This window comes from Chanos chanos, chromosome 4, assembly GCF_902362185.1.
Source record: "Chanos chanos chromosome 4, fChaCha1.1, whole genome shotgun sequence".
NCBI lineage: Eukaryota > Metazoa > Chordata > Actinopteri > Gonorynchiformes > Chanidae > Chanos > Chanos chanos.
In genome coordinates, this window is record NC_044498.1 from 14,256,918 (window position 1) to 14,284,061 (window position 27,144).

General features: G+C 42.0%; 1 protein-coding gene across 1 annotated transcript; it reads right to left on the reverse strand.

The window, feature by feature from the left end:
* Positions 1-471: 471 nt before the first annotated feature.
* sipa1l2 (signal-induced proliferation-associated 1 like 2) lies at positions 472-25,709 on the reverse strand. Its single transcript, XM_030772095.1, has 21 exons — positions 24,359-25,709; positions 23,525-23,652; positions 22,349-22,537; positions 20,508-20,682; positions 20,064-20,167; positions 18,781-18,938; positions 17,541-18,126; positions 16,000-16,274; positions 14,036-14,275; positions 11,897-12,034; positions 11,104-11,198; positions 10,897-11,003; positions 9,104-9,525; positions 7,794-8,012; positions 7,192-7,245; positions 6,752-6,881; positions 5,111-5,330; positions 3,760-3,891; positions 1,542-1,662; positions 1,077-1,158; positions 472-618 (listed from the first exon to the last, which is right to left on the reverse strand). The coding sequence occupies exons 1-21, from the start codon at positions 25,707-25,709 to the stop codon at positions 472-474; spliced, it is 5,073 nt and encodes a 1,690-aa protein (XP_030627955.1).
* Between the last annotated feature and the right edge of the window lie 1,435 nt (positions 25,710-27,144).

A 27,144-nucleotide genomic window follows, 5' to 3' on the forward strand; every position in this document is an offset into this window, starting at 1 on the left:
ATTACAAGGGAGGACTGCCACACAGTCATGATTAAAACTTGAGTTAACAGTGTCAAAGGATTTTACCTCAAGGGATATTGGATCTTAATTCTTCAAATCTGTATTCTGTCTCTTATTACATTCATTTTCTTTTTCACAGATGTACGTACCTTTCAGTGCCAGTATGATGAACACAAACTTTTCACAACAATTCCCTTCCTTTCCTTAGTCTTCTACCTCTTGAGTATATTTGCACTAATCTCATGCTCTTTCTCTATTTACCTAAATCTCCCCCAAAACTCAGATACCAAAGACATGGTGACTCAGCATTAGTGTGTTAGCGTGTTAGGTTTGGACATATTCACATTCAAATGCTGAGAAAGTAAGACTGATCTAATTTTGCATCAGACAACATTACACTGATGCAACGACTTTTGGGTTGCTATGGTAACAGAGAGAGGGTTTTTTTTTTTGTTTTTTTTTCCCCTCGCCTCAAAGTTTCTTGTCCATTGAGTTGAGGAACCACTCTGTGAATCTCCTAAGCTGAGCGGCTGCAGTCTGACTCTCCTCATGCAGGCGAAGGTTATCTTGTCTCAGATGCTGCACTTGTTCCTGGAGCATAGCCTTGTCCTGCTGCTCCTGAATACAAAAGCCACACAGCACACGGAGCACATTATTATATAAAAAAAAAAAAAACTCAAAAATTTTGAGGGCTAAATTGAGTCTAATCTAAGTTTAGATTTTTTTTTGTTGTTGCTGTTGCTTACTTCATTGAATTGTGGCAAAGCATTTACACTGAGCACAAAGTGAACTACAAACATACTCACACCAACATTGGACAGTTAAAATAGAATTGCACCAGGTGGAGGCTTTCATAGTGCCTCAAGCTCAAAGTGAAATTATCAGGCATAACATCTCACAAAACAAGTTCTACGGTAATATAATAAGCAACTCTCTTTGGCAGTTGGAACAGAACTTCTATCAGTTAAGAAGAACTGATGGATCCAAAAGCACATGAAGCAACATTAATAAGAAGTGTTCTCAGTGCTCAGAGTTAGAGCTGCTGATAAAAATGAGGAACAGCGTAAAGCTTCTACCTTCTTCAGGTCGTTCTGGAGCTGTCTGAGGATCAGTTCCAGCTGGTTCACTTTCCCAGAGAGTAGAGTCGGAGAGCCCTCCCTGTCGACACACTGGACTATTATTTTATTATATGGGAATGACCATATTCCTAACACACAAACACGAGTGTATATGTGCATAAACACATACAGGACCACACATGTACAAGCATAAGCGGGCTAAAACACACACACGCACAAACACCTGTGTGCACGCACACACACACACACACACACGCACACGCACACACGCACACGCACACACACACGCACACGCACACACACACGCACACGCACACACACACGCACACACACACACACACAAGCACACACGCACGCACACACGCACACACGCACACACACACACACACACACAAATGGATAAAGTGCAGGCAATGTTTAAACTGACCTGGGCACAGTTGTAAGACTACACAAATGACTTACCCTGTCTCCAGAGCTGAGTCTTTCGCATGTTCTACTCTTCTGCTAATCACGTCAGAGTTCTCCAGTGCATGTTTAGTCTGCTCCTCTTCTGTTAAAGAACACAATGATAGCACACTCTGGTCTAGTAATATCAAAAACAACCCTTTCAGAGCTAAAGCACTGGTATTAATCTGGGTTTAAAGGTACCCTGCACAATATCAAACAGTAGAGTGACTCAGCCAAAAGACAAACACACACTCCAGACTAGAACAGTGGCTCACACAGTATTAGTAGGACAACAGGAATCCAGCAATCAGCAGCAGAGCTGTACATATGGTTGATGGTTGTGACAAAAACTAGTGAAGTAAGGAGCAAAGCCACAATCACTGGCCTTCCTCCCCAGCCCCAGATCTGACAGGTTTATAAAAACATAACACCCAAATGAACGTGTCTGCCCAGAGTCACAACCAAGTTTTGGACAATGAGTAGTATGAATATGGGGCTTACCAGCAAACAGTGGCTAGAGTTTAGGCAAAGGAGGCTCTTGTAAAAAAAAAAAAGCTCCTAAGCAAGGCTCTATCAAAAGTGTTAAATACATCCAGGAAAGTGCTTTGAGACGCAGTGGGGAAATCTCATTAAAAAGTTCTGCTCCATTTTGGCTCGACCAGAAGTGTTAAAGCTATCGGTTAAGGAGATTCTCCACACAAAGCGGCTAATTGAGTGAAGGAGTGTCACTCAAAGATCTTGAGGGTAATGAAGAGAGCAAAAGGGATTTTATACAGTTGTAGGGGATTTCAGGAGAGCATTGTCAGACTGGCATGTCATTAACCACTCAGCTGCTGGGAACACACTAACACAGAGCCATTACCTTCAAATCACAGAGCGAGGGATAACTTTAAAGAAAGGAGAGGTAGAAGATCTGTGAGACAAGCCTTCATACTAACAAGCCTCTACTCCAATTTATGGTTGCATTAAAAGAAAGATAAAGTTCAATTCCGGGACTAAAAGGCAGACAGGGTCATTTTCATTTTTCACTGTTAGAGTTGTCGCACATTTTCTCAGTCAGAGTGAGACACTGTCCTTGAGTTCTTCTTAGTTCTATTTATGCACGCTTAAATTATATCTTCATCAAGTCTACCACGTTTTGTATGGGCCTTGAGAACTCTTTAAGATGTGTCAACCAGGCATGGCTCCCTCACAAACAAAATAAGATTTCTCATTAGGGGCACCTATAGGAGTCAGCACATCTCACCTATTGTAACACCTCTTTCTTTGTCAAGCTCATTCATTTCATTAGCAGTGTCTCACAGTCACAGTAGGTTGCCAGGAAAAAGACGGAAGAACTGATTAGAATTACCTCAAACAAAGAACGGAAAATCGAAACCTTCAAATCCTTGAATTCCCATGAACGGCAACAGCCAACGGGGCAAATGTGTTTTTGCTACTCCTCTAATTATTAAAGACTGACTTGAGACTTGTGAATGTTTTATAACAGACGGGCTTACTTCCCCTTTTAACTGTTGTCGTGCAAATGCATTGCATGTTTAAATCTAAAAGAGCACTGGGGTAAAAGGCAAAGCAAAGCCAAAAGGAAAGACAACACAAACCAGAACGAAACCACAACACACTGACTGTTACATCTCACTGATGCACTTACTAACCATCTACTCTCTTAGAAAAACAACCTTGGCTTTAACAAAAAGAACTGTTCAACTCCCCCCACCCCCCCCCCCCCCCCCACCCCCAAAAAAGCCAGTGGAAGGCAATCATCTGCTGCATTCTCTGTTGTAAGTGGCTGAAGGTGAGAGAACAGCCATAATTGCACACAAGTAAAATGTCCAAAGCCCCAATGTGTAATTACAGCGAGCAGTGGCTTGAGTCATTTCTCTAAGTGGTGTCTTGCTGGGCTCATATTGTGATAATGGCTTTATTTCTCCATGCTGAAAATACGCTCTCCAGTCCTAATTAACACTCTGAGGAACAATGGAGTTTAAGGCGGTAACAGGAAATGAAGGGAAGTAAGAAAAGAGAAAAAAAAGGCACATTTGACATGGTCACGAGGAGTGTCAAGGGTGAAAAAAGCCAAAGGGAGTAAGAGCAAATCTATGCCAAATAGGCTGTAGACAGCATCAGGAATGTCTAGGGAAATTTAACTCCATCCTATAAGTGCAGACAAACAAATACAGCACGGTTTTGGGGTGATGCAACACAAATGATGTTTCTGCTTAACACGGCATACCTTCGAAAGCTCTGGCAGCATCCACAAGGTTGGACCAGTCCAGGCCAGAGGTGGCATCAGGCAGAGGCATAAGACCAGCGTCAATCAGTTTGGCTTTGTCTGCCAGAGAACTATCAGAGAACCACATCTCATCTGCAGAGATAACCCACATTTCAACATCAGTTAGTCAGATTTACAGGTAACACTGTAAATGCACCCACAGCCTGTCAACCCAAATCTCTTCCTCTTTAAGTCCATTAGCCCTGCCCAGGTCACAAGAGGGCATAGCCATGACAGGTTTGGTACAGCTGGATCTGAATTTAGAAAATGGCTTTTGACCAGCGTTGACCGTCTGTTATTGAGCTAAACACCACAATAATGCTATATATCTCTGTACAAAAAGAACAGCAAGATGGAAATAATGTTTTGATTCAGAAAATAAGTATATCAAGTCAAGACAACATACTGGATATAATATGTCTCTTTGTTAAATATTAAAGTACTTTGTATTGTAAAAATGGGCTTTAAAAAAAGATGAACACACTAGAGGCAGTATTCAGTGTAGGGTGAACATGACAGTTTGATTAGGAAAATACTGACATGGCAAAACGACTCAACATCTGTGACTGTTCTGCCTTAATGTACAAAATTGTCACTTGAGAGCTCTGGTGACCAAAAAATGCTGAATATTCAAGACGCTGACATACCTAAGAGAATAGCCCATCTACTCTGGCCAGTCTCTGCCAAATACCATCTAAAATGGCTTGTTTACCATTATCCTCGCCTGGCCAGAGGGACACAGACAATTAATCAGCTCAGCTGGGTCACATTTGGATGGGGGAAATAATAGTGATTTACACAGTCAACTTAAGACTCCATTTTGCCTCTGACCTGAGCAGACACATATGGAGTCCATGGAGGTGAAAAAGGGATTTGAATAATGGATGAGATTTCTGTCTCTGTCTCCTCTTAGTGCAGTTATGTGTCTCTGAAGGCAAAAACAGCTTTAATGTGGTATGTAGCATGTAAAACAGCCTCTAGGAGTGATGTCAGAGGAAACCCTGAGGACCATAAACCTCCTGACTAATCATACTTTATTACCTTAACAAACACCTCCATAAAACATCATGCTAAGGTTACCGCCATAAGATTCAGTGCTACACATTTTTGCCGTCAGTTCGTTAGTAAATGAAAACCATGGAAGGTGAAGCTATAGCACAGGAGAGAACTGTAATGGTGAAGTAACAGTTCAGTTCTTCTGAAACCTTTAGAAACTGTGAAAGCCTAACTGAGTTTAGTCACATGTCAGAGATAACTGATTTGTACCTGCATGCTAAACCGAACACACACAGCTGCTGGGTTTTGGACTCACTTTTTAGCTGGCCAGTTGCATGGTTCAGACTCATGCGTGGGGGCAGAGTGCTGTGGTAGGGTAAGGTGCTGCTGAACAGGATGTCACTGGGCAAGGCCTGGTCCAGCATGGAGCTCCGAGAACTAGCCAGAGACAGTGTCCTTCGATGACTACTGCACAAACTTTCATCTGACAGGGTCCGGTATAGAGTGCGGCGAGGAGACTGACCAATGGCTGTAATCTGATAGGCATAAGAAGATAAATGAAATGAAAAGTGTGGAAGATTAGAGAGAGAGAGAGAGAGAGAGAGAGAGAGAGGGGGAGGGAGGGAGGAGAAGAGGAGAAAGAGAGAGTGACGAGTGTGAGACAGCACAGAGGAAGTGGGGGAGTGCACTGGATACTGTAGCTGTATTGAATGTGACACTACATCTGAAACCTATTAGACTCATGGCAACCTCATCTATTATTTAAGGACGATGGCCACAGGCCTTATAGGGGGTCTCTGTGAGGGTGGTCTTTTATTACAGGGTCAAATCAGCATGAGGGAGGAGGAAGTCCAAAAGACAGGTCAACAGAACGGGGTCAGTGGATACTCAAGCTGTGCCTAAAATGCTAAGCAGAACAAAGGATTATACTGAAATGAACTATTCCTAGATAGTTATCAGCATTTGCACATTTCAAGAGGACACTATAGTGTATGTAGAGCACAACACTGAGTTAATGCTGTATGTCTAAAGTAAAAAGTAATAAATGACTTTAAGGCAGACTGTGAGCATTCTATAAATGATAATATAATGATAAATAATACATGAATAAATAGTTAAATAATTAATAGTTTTTAAAAATGTCATGTTTACTTCATTTCATTTCGCATAGCGCACAGAGATAAATGACAGTGACTGAATACATATCACTTGTTCCTGTGAACAACGTCCAATATACTGCAATTGAGAACAGCACTAGGCGTGTCCTGTCATTGTTAAGTTTGATAATAATCAATAAATCACAACTTTGATTACTTTGTCACAAGATTAACAAGACCATCAGCTGTTTCAAATATCCGAGAAATATTGAATAAGGCTCATTTGAAACTTCATATGTCTCCACATCCTTTCTGCTGGTCTAGACAGATGCTCTGATTATTGTATGTTGAAAGCAGGACTTACCTTTGTCTAGTCTGGGGACCTGATATGATGCACAGTGGCCCATAATGTTTGAAATAAAAATGCAACATTAACCTTTGCACAGGTTATTCTAACCTCACTGGGAAAAGATTAACATGGGTCACCTTACACTGGTCCTCAGCTCAGTGTGCTGGGTCTAATTACAGCTGAGAAGTGCACTGTGTAACTGCTATCACAGCCGTTTGAAAGGATTAAACAGAATGAATGAGTGAGTCACAGGATAGTGATGGAGCGGGATGATTGTAATAGGTGGAGAGGGTCTTCAGAGAGTAAGGATCTCTCTAAATATTGATAACATTGTTACTGGATTCACCAATCAATAAATTAATCAATCATTGGTATTAAACCAGGCATATTCTATATCACTATCTAATGGTTGAAGTATCTCTCACACCATCACGCTCTCTTTTATGCTCAAGAAACTGCCTGACATTTCTAATTTGTAAACACTAGTTTTGCATCAGTAGGTCCAGCTCACCTTGCCTCTGTCGCCATGACCCGGAGGGGTTTCAGATAGCAGCATCCTGAGGAAGCCCTCCTTAGAGAGAGTGTTCTGGAACTTTCCATCAGGACCAATCAGCTGAGATGGGTCTGCCAAATAAAGTTGTCTGAGAATAAAAAAAAGAGAATGGAGAGTTAATAACATGAGACAAAAAAAAAAGAAAGAAAAGGATGGGTAGAGTGCAGGGTGCAGGGTGCAGGAATGGCTTCTCCTTGTGAAATGGGAAGATAATAGCAAAGCCTGGTGGACACACAAGAAAGGGGTGGTACAAAAACATTAACCAGCAGGCAGACAAAAATGGGTTATTCAGCCTGGGATAGGAATTGTAAGCCAGGTTTCAGGAGTAAGGGTAGGTGATTCTACCGGGGCAAAGGAGAACAAGACGGCAGTTTGAAACTCAGCATATAACCTAGTACCTTGATTTCCGTAATAGTGTCTTTAGGAGAAAAGACAATAACACCTCTGATCCACTGAAAGAACAAGCCAAACATAAAAGAAAAATAAAATTAAAAGTTGATAATTACTACTTTCTACAGAGTAACTTTTTCTCCTGACACAACAAAAATATAGTTCTGTATCATACATATTACATGGATTAGGAGGACTTCAGTCTCATCCTTCTTATTCATATGCCAGCTCTGCTGATGCTTTAATTGTCAGGGTGAATCTTTGCAAGCCTTTGGGATTCTGCTCCAAGAACTGCTAATATAAAATGACAGGTGCCGAGTGGATTCTGTCGTGACTCCGTCTGATGGAAGTTATATAATATGTCTGTTGACATCGATCATTACTGGTAAGCTGCCAGAAAAGAATGTGTTGTTGGCTTGAAGGACCTGAAGCATGTCACTCAACTATATGAAAAGGTGCCAGTCAGTATACCTCCAAGAAATGTGTTGTGTTTCAAGTAAACTCACAGCACATAGCCAACCTCTGATTGATTCACCATGCTGTGGCTTAGCTTTCTCTTTCTAACTGTACTGTGAAGTTTGTACTTCAACACCAAAACTTCCTTCCTTACCCACAGTCTCTGGATTGATCCATTTCTTCCACTAACTGGTCACACTCAGTCTTCTTCCAACCGCTCAGGTACTTGTTGCTTTGTGACTGGCTGTCATGTTTGTCTAGACCACTGCCTGGGGCAGTGCCTGTAGGGGAGATGATGTAGACTTTGGAGGAATCCATGGAGTTGCTTTTCTTGGAGACACGTTCCAAGGGACTGCCAGAGTGCCGAGATCCACTAGGAATATAGGACAGCAAGATGTAATTACATATAGCGAAAGAGATCAGAGGACTTTTCATGGGTTTCCAGCACAAACATATGATCTTCTTCGGGTTTAGCAATTTACCTCTAGTCTTGGATTGGGGCAGATATACATAGGGCTGTTGTTAAAACAGTTGAACCTTATTAAGATGTTGCCGGTTGGTTTGATTCAGTATATTATTAATCTGCTCTTATAAAGGCACATTGTTCACATTTGACTAAAAAAACTAATGGAGTCATGGGGTAGTTTCTTGAAAACATGCGATGGCAGAGACATAGTAACACCTATAAGCAGAACAGCAGAGCCACACCTCCAGGCAGGGTAGCCTGCTTTAGCTTTAAGGGAATGAAGCAACCAGAGCTTTCTCTACTGGGCACAGGTCTGCAGTCTCATTCCAGCTTTGTCGCCCGATAGCCGTTTACTTGTCTAGTAGGATTGGGTAATGAGTTTGGAGGCTAACAGGTTTTTAGGGCATTCTTGTCATAGACAATTTGCTGTTACAATGTCATGGAGTGAGCAGAAAACACAGTGCTTGTAGACAGCCCTCTTACAACACAACCATCTCCATTAAGCCTCCTGCAGCTAGTTTCAGCTCCTGTTGTCAGGGGGCAGTTTCTTTGGAGAAGGAATACGGGTATAGTACGACAGGAGGCTTCAGGCAAAAAATGTGTTGTTTTGGCTGCCTATGTCTACTTATCTTCAGTCTACCATTCTGAATGACAGATTGTTTTACCACCAGCAAGCTCTGCTTTGTACAGGCACATTGGCAGGCACATTGCTACCAATGTTGATAAAAAAAAAAGATCAACCATTAACATCATAAAATTTGTATATTTTTATAGGACTTGTGTCTGAGACGGAAAAGGGAAGGAAGTGTGTAATTTCCATGTCAAATACTAAAATATAGAAAAAAAAAATCATATAGAGCTTTGATCCTGAACTTATATATTGTCACTTGTGATGCAAGTAATATACAAGAAAGCAAAGTTTGACACTGATCTTAAAACCTGGGCCCGGGTTTTTGTATGAGCATCAGAAAGTGATCTCATTTTCTTCTTTTCTCTACCTGGACAGGGACGATATTTCACTCAGGTCTCCTGTGCTGCCATCAGTGGCGTGTCCAGTGGCTGTGGTCGCGACATATCCCTGAGTGATGAACAGTTTCTCTCTCTCTTCCTCTGTTTCTCCTTCTCCCTGGTACTCCAGCCCCCAAGGGAGCCCTGACTCTCCCCTCCCGTCTCTCAACACCACCCGTGCGCTGTCTACCCCAGTTAGGGGCAGTGGAGGAGGAGGAGGGGGCATGCAAGGAGCAGTGTCAATGCCGCTGTCAGTGGAGGCACCCTTAATGTAGGTAAGACCGAGTGACTCGGGGTCCATGGGGTCACCAGAGCCAAAGCGCTTGTCGTCGCTGCCGCTTGATGCATTACTGGAGAGGGTGTTACTACTGGAGTGACTGGAGCAGTGACTGTGGGAACTCTTCTCCCGTGACTGCTGAGTAATGGTGAGGGACATACGTTACAAACGCGTTACAGGAGCATTACAACATCGTTTTAAAACACTGAGTGCTTATAATCAAACTCACACAGGTAATCATGATTTGCAACAGCTCTAAAACACTTAAGTAAAAGCTGTGCAGAGGGCTAACAATTTAAAAATTCAGACGACAGCCGACAAAAGTTGTCATTGAAAGCAAGATGTATGATCTACAATCCACACTTTTTTTTATCTTGGGAAAGCTCAAAATACAGATGTAATATTTGCATGCTGCATATTCAACATGTAACAAAATCAAAACAGGTTAAGAAGGGTCCTATTGCCCAATGTTTATACAAGTAGGCAGAGCTCCAGTTGTCCGACAAAAAGAATTGCCAGCCATTACAACCAATCTAATGGAAAATGAATAATTGATTATCCTCTTAAATTGCTTTTGCTGAATCTAAGCCATTTCAAATGACTGGGGAGTGGATGATATTTAAACTTAATGGCACTCTGCTAAGGAAGATTCTTCCACTGTCCACCATATCCTGACATAAAAACATCACGCACTCCCCTCAGCTAAAATCAGTATGGTAATTGCGGCCTAGGATTTTTAAACACTTTGAGTCGACTTTTCATAATAAAATTACCAGGCTAACATCGGTACATAAAACAGTCTACAACCATCATCTGAAACCAGTTAAACAAATGAGAGAAAATATGGGTAAATAAATCAGACGTTAACTACGTTGCCGTTAGCAGCGACGCAGTCAACATCAACATAGGGATGGCTGACCTTTTCATGCCTGATATATCACTGGGACTTTTACTCAGCTCTGCTGCACAGGCCCTCTCAGAGAGGAGCTATAGGAATGGAGACATCCTCTGGTTTCTACCAGTGACTCCCATAAGGATCCAGTGACTGCATCCGATATAATGCCCCATCTGCTATGCACGTCATCGGGTCTTACCCACCCCCTCTTTCCCTGCTCTCGGGTTGTGCGTGTCTAAACCCCTCCCTTGTATCTGCCCTAAAAAAAAATGCTATACATTTGCTATCCCATACATCTCACCCTGGTACGCTCAGTGCCTCCACCCTCAAACACACACGTGTATACACGCTGTTAGAGAACTGGGACTGCACATCATATCCACTCCTGAAATAGGGTTATGTACTCAAGTAGCCAATCAGGCTAGGCTCTTGTAAGCAGGAAACCAGATGCGGTGGGAACTCTTAACTAGGTCAGAGTGACCAGGAATACAAAGTCTTTATTCATAGTCAGCGTTCAAAGCTTTCCAACTGTTTACATTTTGATTTTTATCTGCAGGAATGAAATCCAAATCTGAGTTTGTTTTATACACTGTTAAGACTGAATGACTCACATGAGGGAACCTATTAGGTGAATCTTTAGGTCCTTGTCTCTGCAGGCCACGGTTCAGGATCTTTGTGGATGGGATGTGCCACTTGGCCTCTGAAAAAGAAGTCAGCACTGTTGGTCATTTCATTCATTTCACATGACACTCAGTGTGAGGCAATATCTTGAAATCCATTTACGTCCATGGAGACCAACAGAGCAAATGAGACCTTACCAGCGGACCTGGTCCTCTCTAGTTTGGGCTCCCTGTCACCACCCCTCTCTCCCTCTTTATCTTCAGGCTGCTCATGGAGTGTGGGTGAATGGCACCTGTATAACAAAAAGAGGAGACCAGATAGGTCAACAGAGAGCTTCTCTTTGTTGTGAGTTTCAGAGTTAAAATTACAGACGCTTTTCAGTGACACTGCATGCGTTTCAGTGCCAGCAGAAGAACAGTCTGTTGTAGAGCTAAACTTAATGTTCCAAAATACCACACACACACACACACACACTGAGTGACATAAGGCAATGGTCACATCTGTCAGAGGAAAATCGGTATTCTGCTCACTCTCACTGTCATTAGGAAATGCTAGTCTTGGCAATCACGTATAGCATTTCCTTCATGGTAACAGTATCTCTCAGGGAGGGATCTCCACTGCTGTGTGTTGACTGTTGTGTGATCACTGGGCAGTGCAGGAAACATGCAACATGAGCTGAGGGGTTGAGGCAACAGCTCTAGCCTGACGCTTGGTCTGTCTGAGCAGCTGAAGGTCAGGAAGGTCTTGCAAGACCAAGGGGCCATAACATACATGCCACACTGAGGGGGTATTAAATGACACTAGCCAGTCATTTTCTTTCTCTGCTTTCTTTTCTTCCATTTGATGCGGTTGGCTAGCATTCAGTACCAGTATGCTGAGGCTATGTACTCCTCTCTTCTGAATACTGTTATCATGATCCTGCGAGATCTTAAGGCTGCCTTAGCTCACACAAGCTCTTTGGCTATGAATACACATGAACTGTGTTTTTACCCTTCATAGGGTGTCTTCTGGGTCCACGTTCCGCAGGGGCCTGGATCACTGGATGTGGACTGGTTACTGGGAGAGCTGCAGTAATGTTGGCCTGGGTTACCCGTGGGGCTCTGAACCATCTCAAAGTCCTGCATTACCCTGCAAAACCAGCACAAAGATGGAAACAAGGAACTTGTTGAGAAAAGTAAGTTCTGTGGGAGCAGACAGAACAAGAAAATGATCTACCCACACTCAAAACAGAAGGGAGGAGACACTGTCAAAATAAGCCCTATTCATAGCTGAGAGGGTCACTGGCTCCCAGCTATCTGGGGCACATCGCTGCAAAATTCTGGAGGGAAAATTAGACACACACATGCAAAAGAAATGTCAGTCCACTTCAAATCATGTGCATATAAAATAGAGATCCCAGCAGCAGGACAGAAGAGCAAACTGGTTAGAAGGAAATAAAGGTGATGCTCTTTCAGATGGTGCACACAGACACACACACACACACGCACACACACGCACACACACGCACGCACACGCACGCACACACACGCACACACACGCACACACACGCACACACACACACGCACACACACACACGCACACACACACGCACACATGCACATACAGCAGCTCATCTTGAGGTGCTGGCAGCTCAACAGCACCAGGGAATCAAACTTCCAATTAACTGGCTGGAAGGAGCTCCTTGTATGGCTAAGGGAGATGAAGGGAAGGGTTCAAAACCTCAATGAGCTCACACAATCTGGTACAAAAGACATGCTCTTTTTTTTTTTTTTTAACTTTTACACATTCCTGCAGGCTACATGTGTCATCTTTAATGGTCCCGCTGTGGTCTGCTCTGGGTTTCCCCTGCAGTTTTCCAAGACAAACCAGCAAACGACAGTAAAAATGTGCTAGCAATCGAATATCACCTTTATAAATCATAATGCCAGCTTGTTTTTTCATGTTTCTCGCTGGTAAGATGTTGTGGATATCCCAGCCCAGTACAGCGTTAATGAGAAACAGGTGCTGTTTTTGTTACTGGTCTAAACATACACGCCATGGTAAAACCAAGCCAAAATTCACTCTCTGGAGACTGAAGTACTGAAGCATGAATTGTGTCAGACAGTCAAAAAAGTCTTTGATCTTGGATTATGATGGCAATAATGCTAAGACTGGGACCTTTTTAAAAATATAATTTGCATTCGTCATTAGTACTACCCTAAAATTGTTCTAAATGAAATGAAATCTCAGAACACATAACAGAAATGTACCCGAATGGACATTGCACAACAAACAGCTCAGATGTAAGTAAATTGGTATAATCCATCTGATTTTGATTTTTTAAGATCTGGATGTGTTTGCATATGCCTGAGGACACTGTGTGATATATGCTCTGTAGGCACACGTTAATACCAAAGGTTACTGCCACATAAATAGACATCTGTTAACTTGGCCCGATGACATCATGCATTGTGTGAAAGTACTGCCTAAGACAAGACAGGGACCTGACAGAACAGATCTGTCCAATCTTCATTAATGCAATGGTCAGTGCAGTCACACACTTATGCACAAAACTCACACACACATTAGCAGGCAGGCACAGGCACACGCGCGCGCGCGCACACACACACACACACACACACACACACGAAAACAGCTGCCATGGGTTCTGTGGAGGGGACATAGCACAGCAGGGATCCACAAAGACTGAAAAGGAGATCTTTGGCAACTAGAAGCTCCATAAAACATTCACGCACCACACGGCTCCACTGTCGGCCCCTCTAAGCCCTACGACATAACAAGGCTGTTATATTTTCTTTATCGAGATAATAACTGCTCTTCACAATGGAAAAAAAGAATTGTAATATGTGGTTTCTGGAATTAGCATTGGTCAGAGGAGGTTAGCAATTCAAAAATATGATTCATTTTCACACAATTTCTAACTAAACAATGATTACCATGTTCTAAAAAATGGACTGACATAACATAAACGGTCTACAATGGGTCCAATAATAATCCAATTACAATATAACCTCAAAGGAACAGACACACCTAAAACAAGTTCTAACACGCTGCTGGCATGGAGTCAGAGGGGAGAGGAGAACTCAGTAAAGATGCTGAGAATAGAACAGTGAAGACAGCTGTTATTACCTGGCACCATCCTGATACTTCTTGTCGAAGGAGGTGCTGCGGGAGATGGCTGTCTGGGTGTAGCGGAACATCTGTTGGCTCGGGGAGGGCCCCTGTGTGGGCGAATTCCGGGAGAGGGGCAGTGCTCCTGGGATCGAAGGCATGCGATGCCAGCCAGTGCCCGTCCTGAATGGGATGCCATCGCTGTCAAGCACTGTCTTGTACTCCATTACTGGGATCCGGTACATTTCTGAATAGCCCCTGTCAAAATCAAACCAAACAATTTGTGTTCTAATCCTAGTGACCATGCATCCACACAAAGTATCTTATTAGTTCCAGCCCATTTTCTTTGTTTTTTTTTTTGGCTTTTTTTTGATACTTCCACAGAGTTCATACTCATCAAAAGATGAATGACTCCACATCCATTACAAAAACAATATTTGATAATAGCACTAACTTGCCATCTTTGAAAATGTTTATGATGATCTGTAAGAGCAAGTATGGTTCTAAAAAGGAAGTATTTGTGCTGTAAATTATGCACACACTATAAACAGCACTAGGGTAAAAAATCAAATAAGCACCAACATTGGACATAACCAAATGTGTGACCTAGTTGCTTTACATTACTCATAGTTCTTTGTCCGACATACAACAAACACATCATGACACACTGAGGTTCCATCTGAACACATGATGATGTAAATATGAACAGTCTGCATTGGGATTCGAAGAAGCACATCAATAGATGGAGTGACCTAATGAGCCGATTAGTTCATGCACTCAGTGGCTATGGAGTTAATTGGCTTTGAATTGGCTTGGAGGAAAACAAAACTATTGTTGGTCATATTCTGGCTGAAAGAATGAGCAGCATTATGTCATCACAGCTGAGCTGTCAAATTCCCAGAATAGCCGGATTGATCAGCTCACTGCTCCATTCATTTACAAACCGCTGGGTTTATTTATACACTAAAACAAACTGCCATGAGAAAGCAGTCCATCTCTGACATATTTTTGACTCTTTACATAATGGTGACAAACTTGTTGATTTTAATTACATCAGTGCATAGAGACACATCATGCAGTAGAGCAATAGAGCTCTCTGTGGTCTTCAGATAAAAGACCTTTGACATCTTGATGACTGGGAGGGACTACGAAGTCATTTCATACACGCACATGAGCAATCAATCTATAATAGATTCTATAATACGATGATTCCAACACAAGGCAGTTTCAATTAAGCTTAGTTTCAGAAACACAAATATGCAGTTACTGCTCTTTTCACATCAGTGCTTGACAATCACGGTGGCCATATTTTTGCTCTGAACATAATATTTGGAAGAGAAAAAAATCTAATTCCACCACAAAAAGGAAACCTACTGCTGTATGAGAGACCTCTGGTCTGTGGCCTTTAGATTCAGTGAGAGAACTTGAGGAATATTTAAATCTCACTTGATACAGTCCGGTTCTTTAGCCTTTATTTCACTTAAACCCTCTTAGCAGCCACTGACACAGAGTAACATGACATTCAGGCATGTTTGTTTTGTCTGATTTTCCTTCTGGAGAGGATGGTGCAACATACCATAATATCATTCACAAATTAAAATGCAATAAGAGGATTAGTCTGCACATCTGCAGCAATTTCTGTAGTGGCTTCTGTCCATGTACCACTCTTTCATACCTTTGAGAAAACCAGACACAGCCCATCTGTCCATGAGTTATGTGCACATGCTAAAAGTTTAGTTATAAGGCTGTGGCACATGACCTTAACACAGAAAAAAAACAACCAAATCTTAAGAATCTACCATTTTAGATTACATAAAAAAAAGTTGCAGTCCACTGTGACTACAGCTACCCGTAAATGCTTTTTTTTTTTTTTTTAGGAGTTTGACATTTACTGAATTCACAGCCTTCACACATTGGCGTGCTGGTTGTCTTAGGTCTGTGAAGCGTGGTATGTGATACAGGTAGGTACAGACATACAATACCTCCTAGGGGTGCCATCCTCATATGGCTGAACAATCACCACGGTGACTGTTGTCGAAGTGCGCAGCAGGTCAATCATCTGCTCATGGCTGAGCGTTGCCACAGCTACCTTGCAGATCTCCACTAGCCGGCAGCCTTGACGCAGACCTGCCTGCCAGGCAAAACCAAAGGGCTCTACATCTGCCACGACGCCCTCAAAGTTGACGTGGAAACCCAGCTGACCCAGTGCATTTCTTCGCAAAATCATCTCAATCGCCTCACAACCCCTGGTGACCATCTGGAGGACACAGAGAAAAAATGAGACGAGTGGAAGAGCTTGTACCATTTGTCCACAACAGAAACCAACATTTTTTAACCACCAAAAAGGGAATTTAAAATTGGTCACTGGAACAGCAAGGCCTTCAGGGACAATTGTGGGTAAAGGCATTGTAAACAGCAGTGTTGCAGAACAATTTTTGATTAAAACAATCTTTGAACACAGAAGTAAACAATAAAGCTCAAAAGCAAAAAGGACATATGTTCTCCAGCAGAGACATGGATATATGAAATCTTAATTAATCCCCATTGATTGAAACTAAAGCTACATGGTTAATTTTTCTCTATGCTTTTCAAGTGAGGCCAAATCTAAAATACCTAACTTGACCTTACCTAGTGTTTGTAAGTATAATGTGTTTAGCACCTATTCCAATTGGCTACAAACAAGCCCTTCAAGAGATTGAAGTGGTTAAACAGGCAAACAGATAATCTTTCGCTCTATAAGTCAGTAGAGTACCAAAGCTCATAACTTAGATGGTCAGCAGATGTTGGCCAGTGTTGAGACTGTTACACCGAGCCTTAACCAAATTCTCCTTGAACCCCAGTGTATTTTACATTTGCTCTTTCATGTGCACATGGGATTCTGATTCATCTAAGGAAAGGCTTGGTAATTCATTGAGAATAGGAATAAAGTGGACTACAGTCTGGAGAGAAAATAATTATGTAATATTTAAAGATCTGAGAATAATAAATGGAAAGACAATGCAGTAGCATAAGGTGAAAACAAACAAACAAACAAATAAAAACCAATTAAACAAGCAAAAAACAAACATGATGTAACAGCTGAAAGGAGCAACAGTCAAATCCAATTTAAACAAATTTCTGACAACGCCAAACCTATTAAGTGGCCAGTAAACACAGGATATTATAATGGGAGACTCCTGCTGACTGATTGCACTGTGTTGGTCTGGCTCCAGGCAACAGCATAATTAACTCACTCAAATGTTTACCCATCATAAACTCCCCAGCACGTCATTAAAGTCAAAGATCAGGTTATCTACATGGTGAGATTTTTACTTGTGTGTAACTAAGCAGAGAGAGTTGCTGATGCTTACCCCCCCCCCCCCCCCCCCCCTCCACATGCTAATCCCAAAGCCTTTGACCCTAAATCCTCCCAAATCCTAATCCAATCACACAACTCCAAAGTCCAAACCCACACCTGAGTGCTAACACCAAAGTCTTTAGATAACCTCACATGAACCTGTCCTTGATCCAAAAATACACTCACCTCCAACCGCTGAGTGATCTCTCGCACATCTTCCCCACATCCATCCTGCACTGAGAACACAACAGAATCACCACGCTCATAGTACAGCTTCACCCGACCGGCCAGGGTGGACACGTTCCAACCAATCACATCTCTACAGTAGCAGTTAAAAACCACCTCCTTGGTTGCTTCCTCAATAAGTGCTACAAACTCATTGGAGATGGCCAGCAGGCAGCCTATGTCAATGGACAGGTTTAAATCCCTGGCTGCCACTGCCCATGTGATCGCCCCAGTGCTTTGGAGGTGGGCATTGATTCGTGGACGGCATCGCTCCTTCCTTCTGGCGCCCAGTGTGATGAAGCTGAACTTGGCCCCTGATGAATCAATGGGAGTAGCACTAGCAAAGTTCTCGGTCAGGTCTTTGAGGTACTCCTGGCGGGTACGTGTGGCCATGGCACGGAACTTCTCTGACTTGTGTACTGCATTCTCTCCATTGATCATCTTGGTGAGCAGGAAATCCCGGAAAACTGCTGACTTGGGGAATGTGACACCCTTGGGAATGGCAGGACCAAATGCAGGCACATCTTTGGATCTGGTGACTGCCACACTGGTTAACAAGAAATTCAATATATTTAAAATGCTATTGATATCAAGTAGTTTTAATTTAAAGCTGTTCAAATTAATGAGCATTCTAATGTCAGTTCATTTGTGGTACCTAAACTATGGTGTGAGAGGTTCTAAAAACATTCAGAATGATTCCGAGATCAATTTCACTATATTCCTTGTTTTATACAGACACTTCAGAAATATATTACAGACACATGAAAATCATCTCTCCACTAATACAGACTCAAACCTCTTTCAGTTATGACATTTTAATCAGCAGACATTTGAAAAGTCACACTACTGAGTAAACAGGATCTGAAATTGAATGCTCTTTAATCCAACTCCCACATCTAGAGGAGAGATTATATTAAACAGTCACAGTCATATGAGAAAGGCATACATATCCATTTTTTTCATCAAGATGATCTTTTTTTTTATTAAACCTGAACAGTTCAATCTTGTCTCTGTGTGATACACAAGCCTCACAAGAGTCACCTATACAAAGTTACAAAGTCTTTCACTGATGGGAAAAAACATATAAGTCTGAAAGTGGTGGCAGACTGATTGGGAGCTTGAAACAGTTCACTCTTTCAAGATGGACAGCTAGACTTGACCAAAAATCTCTGCAAGATCAAAAACTGACCGCCCCTCTCACCTGTAACACACGTGTTCTGTGCAGGGGTTGTGAACTTTGACTATGATGAAGACGTGCTGGAAGTGTGAGCGGATGTTCTTGGGAGTGAAGGGGAGGGCACCTGGCTCCTGGAAAATGACTGTGACAATATCATTCCCAATGTGCCTCTTCCTCAGCAACTGAACAGTGAAAAAAAAAACGCACACAAAACACACATTACGAACATTATACAACATGACAGCACTTCATGATATTTTACATCTAATAGGATCAAGTTTGGTCACAAGATTAGATAGGGTATACAATTCAGTAGACTCCCACACAATAAATTCGAGATGATTTTTTTTTTTTAAAAAAAAACCCTGTTCTGTACTGTTTCACATGCTGACAAAGGAGATAAACAAACAGGATAAGACACGGTTATAGGCTGGATAAAGGATAAAGGAAGGGAAGCTTTTCTGAAGATTCTCAGGGGCTTAAAGTCAGAGATTACCGATCTGGTCATGATCCCACACAGCGCATTGAAAAAAAATCCCACAAATCAGCCTAATATTGTTCGAAGATGCACGCAATATCTTTTCTCCTTCCCACTTCTACCAATGTTCCCCCAAACGTGCCCTGTGTTTCTAAATCTCTTCCCTTAACAAAATGGAGATACTAATTCCTTTGTTCAAATGATTAATCTCAAGGAGATACAATCAGCTGTGGTTTGAGGGCTATCACTAAATAAATCAGCATTGACCCTTTTTAACTCAATTTACTGCTGAGTCTGTCCTCACTGTTAGCAATTTTTACTGAATGACCAATATTTTCATGAAGAGTGAAGGTACAGGAAATTAATTTCATCAAGGCAATGTACCAGTCTTTGAGAATTACTCCTGCCCATTCATGCTGTTCATTACCATGGACATAAAAAAGCTCATTTCTAAGATATGGAAAAGCACTGTGATGGGAATCAGCATCTTATCTGTTGCCATGACAACAAAGTCTACTCACTATGTTTGTATTCGGTTTTTATAATCAACAGCAACTGGGACATTTGGCACGAGTTGATACTGGAAGTCTCTTATTACGACATAGAGTGTGATATACACTACGAAAAATACAGAGATTAAAGTTGTCATGCGTTCGGCGGAAAGAGAAATGGACAAGGTCAAAACAGGTAAACCCTTCACCTTGAGCAAAGACTGGTTCACCATGTTGCAAGGAGTGCTAGATCTGAGCTTGGAAAAATAAAATTAGGAAAAAAAAAAAATAAACCCCTCTGCAGGAGAAGTAATCTGTGGACTACACATTTGACTCACCTGTTGACGGTTGTTTGGGGTGAAGGGGAGCATAGTGCTCACGTGGAACATGAGTTCGTAGTCCTTATATGTAGTATAGAGAGAGTGAGTCCCAGTGGAGTCCGCTGCCATAGCAATCAGAGAGAGAGAGAGAAGAGTAGGGTACATTTAGAATAAAAATGAACAAAAACCTCTCTGTAATCTCCAGTGATGAAGCATGTGTGTTATCTTGCAATAATACTCTGGACTATAATCAAACATGTACATGATGCGTCAGTGTTCAGAGCTCAGAGTTAGATGTTGAGAGATGTATTACAGGTCAATATATAATATGTAAGATGTCCTTACTCAAAGGTGCTGAATTATTTTACAGAGGTTTCATAGAGGATTCTGATCTGTGTTGGTCAATGAGACTGTATGACTATATGTTTTAGTGGGAGTGTGATGATATCATGTTTGGCCTACTTTTATTGTCCAGTTGTGCTCTGTATTTGGTAAAGCCTTTCAGCCGCACCCTCTGACCTAGCAGGTCTAGGAACTCATCTAGGGCAGGGCTAGCATTCTCATTGTTGTACATTTCCTCCTCTGTGCTCTGGCCTGCTTGGCAGTACAAGATGCCCACCTTGTGCTGGAAATTCAGCTGGAGACAAAGACAGGAGAAGGTTAACTGCAATACCGGTAATCTCATCTGCTACTTAATGAGAGATCAGATTAGACTGAATAGATGTTATGGATCCAGAAATCTGGAATGTTTTGTCAAATGAAATCCAGCTGCTTTTGAACTTTTCCATAAGATTAAATTCAAACCTACTGAAAAAGCACTGATGTAAGTGTCTCTCAGTAAAGAGCGTTTTCCTGGTTTTAAATAATGCATAATTATTGTGGCTTTTAATCATGTTAAGCCCTTCTTCTGATGCAATCAATATGCATTTAGCACCAGGAGCACTGAAATAGCCGGTCTAAGTGTGCTATAAATCTAAGCATTGGGTTGAGACATGAAAGGACAATAATCACATGCATGCTGTTCTCTGACGCTGCTCCACTGGTGCTCCTGCATTATTTATGAGTCTAAGAGGTACTAGTGAGAAATAAAACCAGTTACTACAGACAGACACACTATTTTCATAATGTAATAACTGAGGTAATCATAACAGTGCTTTTAATATTGGAGCGATTTTTGTTATTCTTTTTCTTTTGTCACATTGTGCATATAGATTTCTGAATACAATTAATAATGTGATGGAACTGCAATTCAATATTCAGAAAGAGTCCAAGGCAACTTTGGTGCTATTTTGATAATTGCAACATATTTTTGCACCACAAATCACAATCCACAATGACTTCCGCGCAAAAACAGGCTATTTTCAGATAGAGGGAGAGCTAAAGGCTCTTGGTGACTAGACAACAAAGGAAAATGGCCAAAGCTAAGAGATGAGAAATGAGAAACGATTTTCTCCAATTCATACTGTAAGTGTTGGTGGTCACACTTGGAAGGTTCTCTATCAGGCAGGTCAAGTAGGCACAGTGTGTCGCTAAGGCAGTTGTCATGGCGATACTGTCTACGGTCCTGCCAGTAAGTAGTCGGTATGCCTTGAATGAAAACCTAGTGTCAGATAAGAGCTAGACTGTTGCTGAAAAACCATTAAAATCCGTAATAGTAGATAATAGTAGACTTTGAATGTTAATTTTGCATATGGCTAGTGTTGGCAGTGATGCACTGTGCCATGATGTATTCTTAAAACGTATTTACATACAGATGGGGCTGCATATTACGGAGACACTGAAGGGCATTACTTAAGGATTTTCTCCTCCAGCCGCTGCATGACTGCAGTATCGATCAAGCCCTTTCCACGTATCAGATTCCTTTCGGTCAATTTTTAGTAAAACTGCATGCCTATCTGTTCTTCCCTCGCCCTGAGGTGAGCAAATATTTTCAGTGGGATCGATAAGGGGAGCAGGTAAGTCAATAAATCATGAGATACCACTCTCCTGCAGTGTTCTATTCAATTCCCCGACTGACATGGCAGAGAAGCAGCCCTGACAAAAAAGGGCTTGGCTTCTTTGGAAATCTTTGGAAATACGTTTAGATGATCAGCACTGAACAATAAAAAAAGAATCCTATTTGATGCAATCAAATACCTTTTTTTCCCCAAGAGTTTCATAATGAGCCCTATGGTGTGCAAAGGCAACAGAGCGTTTAGGTGATCTTTGCTGCACAAATCATGAAGAACTCTCTCGCTCTCTTTCCCTCTTTCTCTTTGTTCCTCCATAAACCTATTTCTGAGGCTTACGACAGTAATACTCACCCCCTGCTGATCCAGTTTAAGCAACTGTTCAGGGACTTTCGGTGAATTAATGGCCAGTCTTAGGCAGTTGATGTTAAGTTCGGGCACAACGTACTCTAGCACCTCCTTTAGGGGCAGACCTCTAGAAGTGCCATGCTTAGCCGTGGAGGGCACGGCATCTTCCAGAATGGAACCTCGCAAAGTGGTGAGCTTGGGAAGACATGACAGAGAGACAAGAGAACAACAGGGAGAGAATAGCTTACTTCATTTGGATGGCAATTTAAAACTGGGCAGTATTACAGTTCATTATTCATTCCTGCATACACTTTACATGAGACAAGCTTGTTGAGGTTATACGCGACATTTACACTGATGCCTATGGAATCTTAAGTGTACTGGTTCTGGCGACACACCCAGCTAGTCTTCACCATAAATAATTGAGTCTAGTTAACTGAGCAAGATGTTGCACAGGCGTTTTAGCTTTTACATTAGAATGTTGCTGTGCATTCACCCGCTCTCAGAGTGAACTATCTACTCACCCCTATGAAAGATTCCCCAATGCCAGTGCTTATATAAAAGATCTTCTGTGTTTTAAAACAGTTCATTTGGATAGTAACAGAGAACATAACTGAAGTGTAGAAAGCCATGGATTGTTGTAGATGGAACTGTATTACCATGCATAACAATCAATATTAAAGGACTGACATCAGTCATGTTACGTTGGTGTTTTTAAAAAAATCGATGCTGTTACAACAACAGACCAGAAGTGCTTTGATTCTGGTTCCATGGAGAATATAAAGAGGTCAGTAGAATATGTTTCAGAGATAACAGTAATCGATATGAACAGAGAGGTTATTTTTGCCCTCTTAAACTTTGTAAAATAGATAACAGTTTCCATTGTTCCATTGTTCTGTGCTGTGACTCATTCACATGACACAACTTTAGTCAGATGACACAAAGTTTTAACAGTCATGGTCAAGACCACTTCTGTCTAACTCTCTCTAATTCTGTGTGTGTGTGTGTGTGTGTGTGTGTGTGGTAAATTATAGGGGTCTGTCTCCAATATTATGACACCAATCTATGTGAATCTAAAAATGTACTTAGTTTATTGACCTAAACTGTCTTTTGGTCTACAGTCACAGCAGCTCTATTGTTCTGACTGATTGTATAACAAGTTGGACTACGGAGATGCCTTACCTCACAGGTTCTGAAAACGACACGGTAATTATACACAACCCCCTCCTTCCCCTCATCCAGCCTCTCTCTGCGGACACTGACAGCCACAGGCCCTAGATTCTCATCCATGCCAAAGTAGTTTTGATGCTCTGAGACAGAGGAGAATGGCACATTATCTCCTAATCAAGCCATCAGTAAAATCATTACTGCATAATACATCTTTAACTCAAATAAAATCTGATGGAAAATGTAACTTCAACAACATTGTCAAAACGATACCAATAAAAGTATATTTTCAAGAAATAAAGGTTATCATGTGGTTATTGGCTACAGAGGCTTTTCTCTGTGTGCTGGTAAACGTATAGCAGGGTTACCACCACACATATCTTCCCCACACACGTGCATTCACACACTCTACACAATACTCTAATAATCAGTCTCCTACTAAAAACTAAGTCTATATATTATACAATCTCTCACTGTACTTTCAATATCACTGTACTTTCAATGTGCTCATGAACATGGCAGAGAGTGAAACCATAAAGATTTTAGTCTTAGCATGCTCCATTACAACACATATTCATTTTATGCTTAAGAGTATTCTCAATAATTTAAAGGGATAATACATGCAATGCAGCACGGTCATGACCTCCCCGTAAAGCTCAGTGTCAAGAATCATTCCTCTGAGTTTTGGTCACATTTACCAAAGTGCATTTCCTTTATACTTGAGTGACTTCAAAAATGCATCATATATGTACCATTGAGGTATTGCATGGGAAGCAAACACAAATGAAGAATAATTTAACAGTAAGTGGCATACAGTGGTATAGCAATGAAGTCTCCTCTCTCTCTTACCTTTATTGTAGAAGAATTTGTGATAGTAGTATGCACCCATATCAACATGCTCAATGGAATAGCGTTTGACTATGGCGTAGTCACGATGAACTGCATAATTCTCACGAGGTACTTCAAGCACAGACACCCCAGAATTGGTACAGCGGGCACTGAGGGTGGCATCCAACAAATAACTCTCCCCTCCAGCACCATAAGAAGGGCTGGTTGGTTTTGTGAGTCCCAGCTTCCTCTCAGATTCACCACCAATCTCATTCCGGAAATAAGAGCAACTAAGAACCAGATCATTGCTCTTCCCATCTCCTTCATCAGGATCAGTGCTAGCTTTTTGACCAAGGTCCTCAAAACTACCAAGCGGTGACTCGCATACTGGTAAGACATCAGTATTCTCCCCTGGTACACCAGAGAGGTGTTGGGATGCAGCAGATGCCCCAGTGGTTGTGTTCTTCCTTCGGGCCAGGTTAGCACGATTAGACACTGCTTCGTTTATGTTGAAAAGAATACTCTGTACATCATAGTGGGCGAAGCATCTCTGGAAGCTTAAGGGCCGTCCAAGTCTGCCGCCATCCTCATGATCACCGAGTTGCCTTTGCTTGCCGTCACCCTTTGTGCTCTTCAGTCGTCTGAAAATTGATGTCTCGTTCTTGTCCGTTTTTTGCCTCTGAATGAGAGCCCTCTCGCCTCTGTAGAAGAGAGAGCTGTCTACATAGTCCAAGTTTGAGATGCAGACAAAGTCCCCTCGTGCTATCTGGGCTGCTGTCTGTAAACTTGGTGAGAGAGAGGTGTCATAGCGCAGCATCTCAGGAAACCCTAGCGGTGGTGGCGCACTTGGCTGTTCTGGGGAGTCTGGATGGTATCCCTTTGAGGTGGCCAAAAAGCTATCACTTGATAGTCCCTGTCGGTCGATTGAAGAAGTGCTGCCGTACTCTCGGTGGAGCGATGCACCTGTATTGGGGTTGATGGCAGTTTGATCCATGTCCTCTGCGCCAATGTCACTAATGGTCACATCACTGTTGCTCCTCTTCTGGAGTGGGTGAAACCCCTTGTAGGGTGGTTGGCTCATGAGTTCACCCAGCCCGTACTTGGTCTCAAGACAGCCACAGTTGGACAGTGATCCCTGGCTCTGCTTCGTCTCAGGTGTGGTTTGCTTGGGCTGTCCATTCTGGAAGCTTGTCACTAGGCTGTCATACCTTGGTGGAGGGCACTGGCTACTCTCCTTCCTCTGCGGCCAGTCTGACACTCTGGCCCGGACACCCATCTTGGGTACCGCTGGTGTCCCTTGTACATTTGAGATGGGAGGTCCCATATTCCCATTTAAGGCTTGAAGTTTCTTGGCAAACAGATCTTCAGTCATTACCAAAGTGAGGTTCTAGAATTTTCAAGCTGATTGGGCTTGACAAGCTGTAACTGCACCTTTCACATTAAATACACACATATGTAATGCACAATCTTCTGTTCCTGAGGTTCACAGGGTTCCTCGGTCATTTTTTAGAGCCCAAAGAGGATTAGATTGTCTAATAAGAAACAGTGGTGAAATACAACAAACACACGTCAAGGTGTTGAAATTTGCTGGCCCAAAATCCATGGGAAAAGACCAAATTAATGCATCTTGATTTCTCCTTCAATTACAACTGCTATCTCCACATGAGGATACACAGGAGATCTGGTCATTTCACAGGAATGTAAGCTTAGTAAACCCAGCTGGGATTCCTCTGACACTCTGAAGAAAAAAGAGAGAGAGAGAGAGAGAGAATATTAGGAAGCGACAAGGGGGGTGAGAATACAAAAGTGACCTTGAGAGAATGCAAAGCTCCCAAAATCCTCAGCTGACAGCGGCAAGAATAATGGCAATCAGCTTAATGAGGATGATCCTGTTCTGATAAGCTTTTTCGTCTTATCCATATGTATGTAATTCACAGAACGCCTTACTGTATCAGCAACTTTCGAACATGATCTTAATAGTGGGTGCAGAGATCAGTGCAGTGGCGTGTATTGTGTTCCTTATTACATCTGTCTTTGTCAAATTTTCAAATGTCCTACGGAGAAGGGGTGAATTTTAAAGATCGTTAAATGCAACTATACCAATGTTAGAAGAAAGAAGAGAGAGCATTCTACTTAGCGCATTGAGCTACTTTGCAAATTACATACAAGATTTGGAGTTATTTGTGTATGATTCATTTGCAGTGGATTCAAAATTGCTGCACTTAGTGTAATTGGTCAAAGGAACCAAAGACCAAAAATCACAGACAAGAAACCAAACAGTCAATAAATCATTGTCATTCTTCTATCTGTTCCTGGTCAATGTACCATATTCAAACTGAAATACTGGGAAGAATACAGGACTTCAAACAACCAAAAATGTCAACAGAGGTAGGCTGCAGCTTCAGTAATTCACTTGGCATCATTTATTTGTGATGGAAAATAAGACTAAGGGAACAGTGGTGGTTTTCTCCTCTGCATGCATTCAGCAGTGAGGCTCACCAACCTAAAAATAATCCTTTGACATCACAGGCTGATTAAACACCAAGAGGGTATATTAAAACCCAGGAAGGAGTACAGCCCTGTCTGTCTGCAACATACCTGCTGACCCCAATAACTAAGCCAAACCAGTCTTCTAAACAAATATATGTGTACATATCTCTTTCAAAGATAACAGCTGGTCAAACGGTCACCCCACCCCCATCCCAAATTCCCACATCTCTAACAATAAAGAGCACATTTCCAGATGAAAGGCGGCCACATCTGGAACCAAGAGCTAGTGACAGTTTTAATATGAAAGTACACCCTCC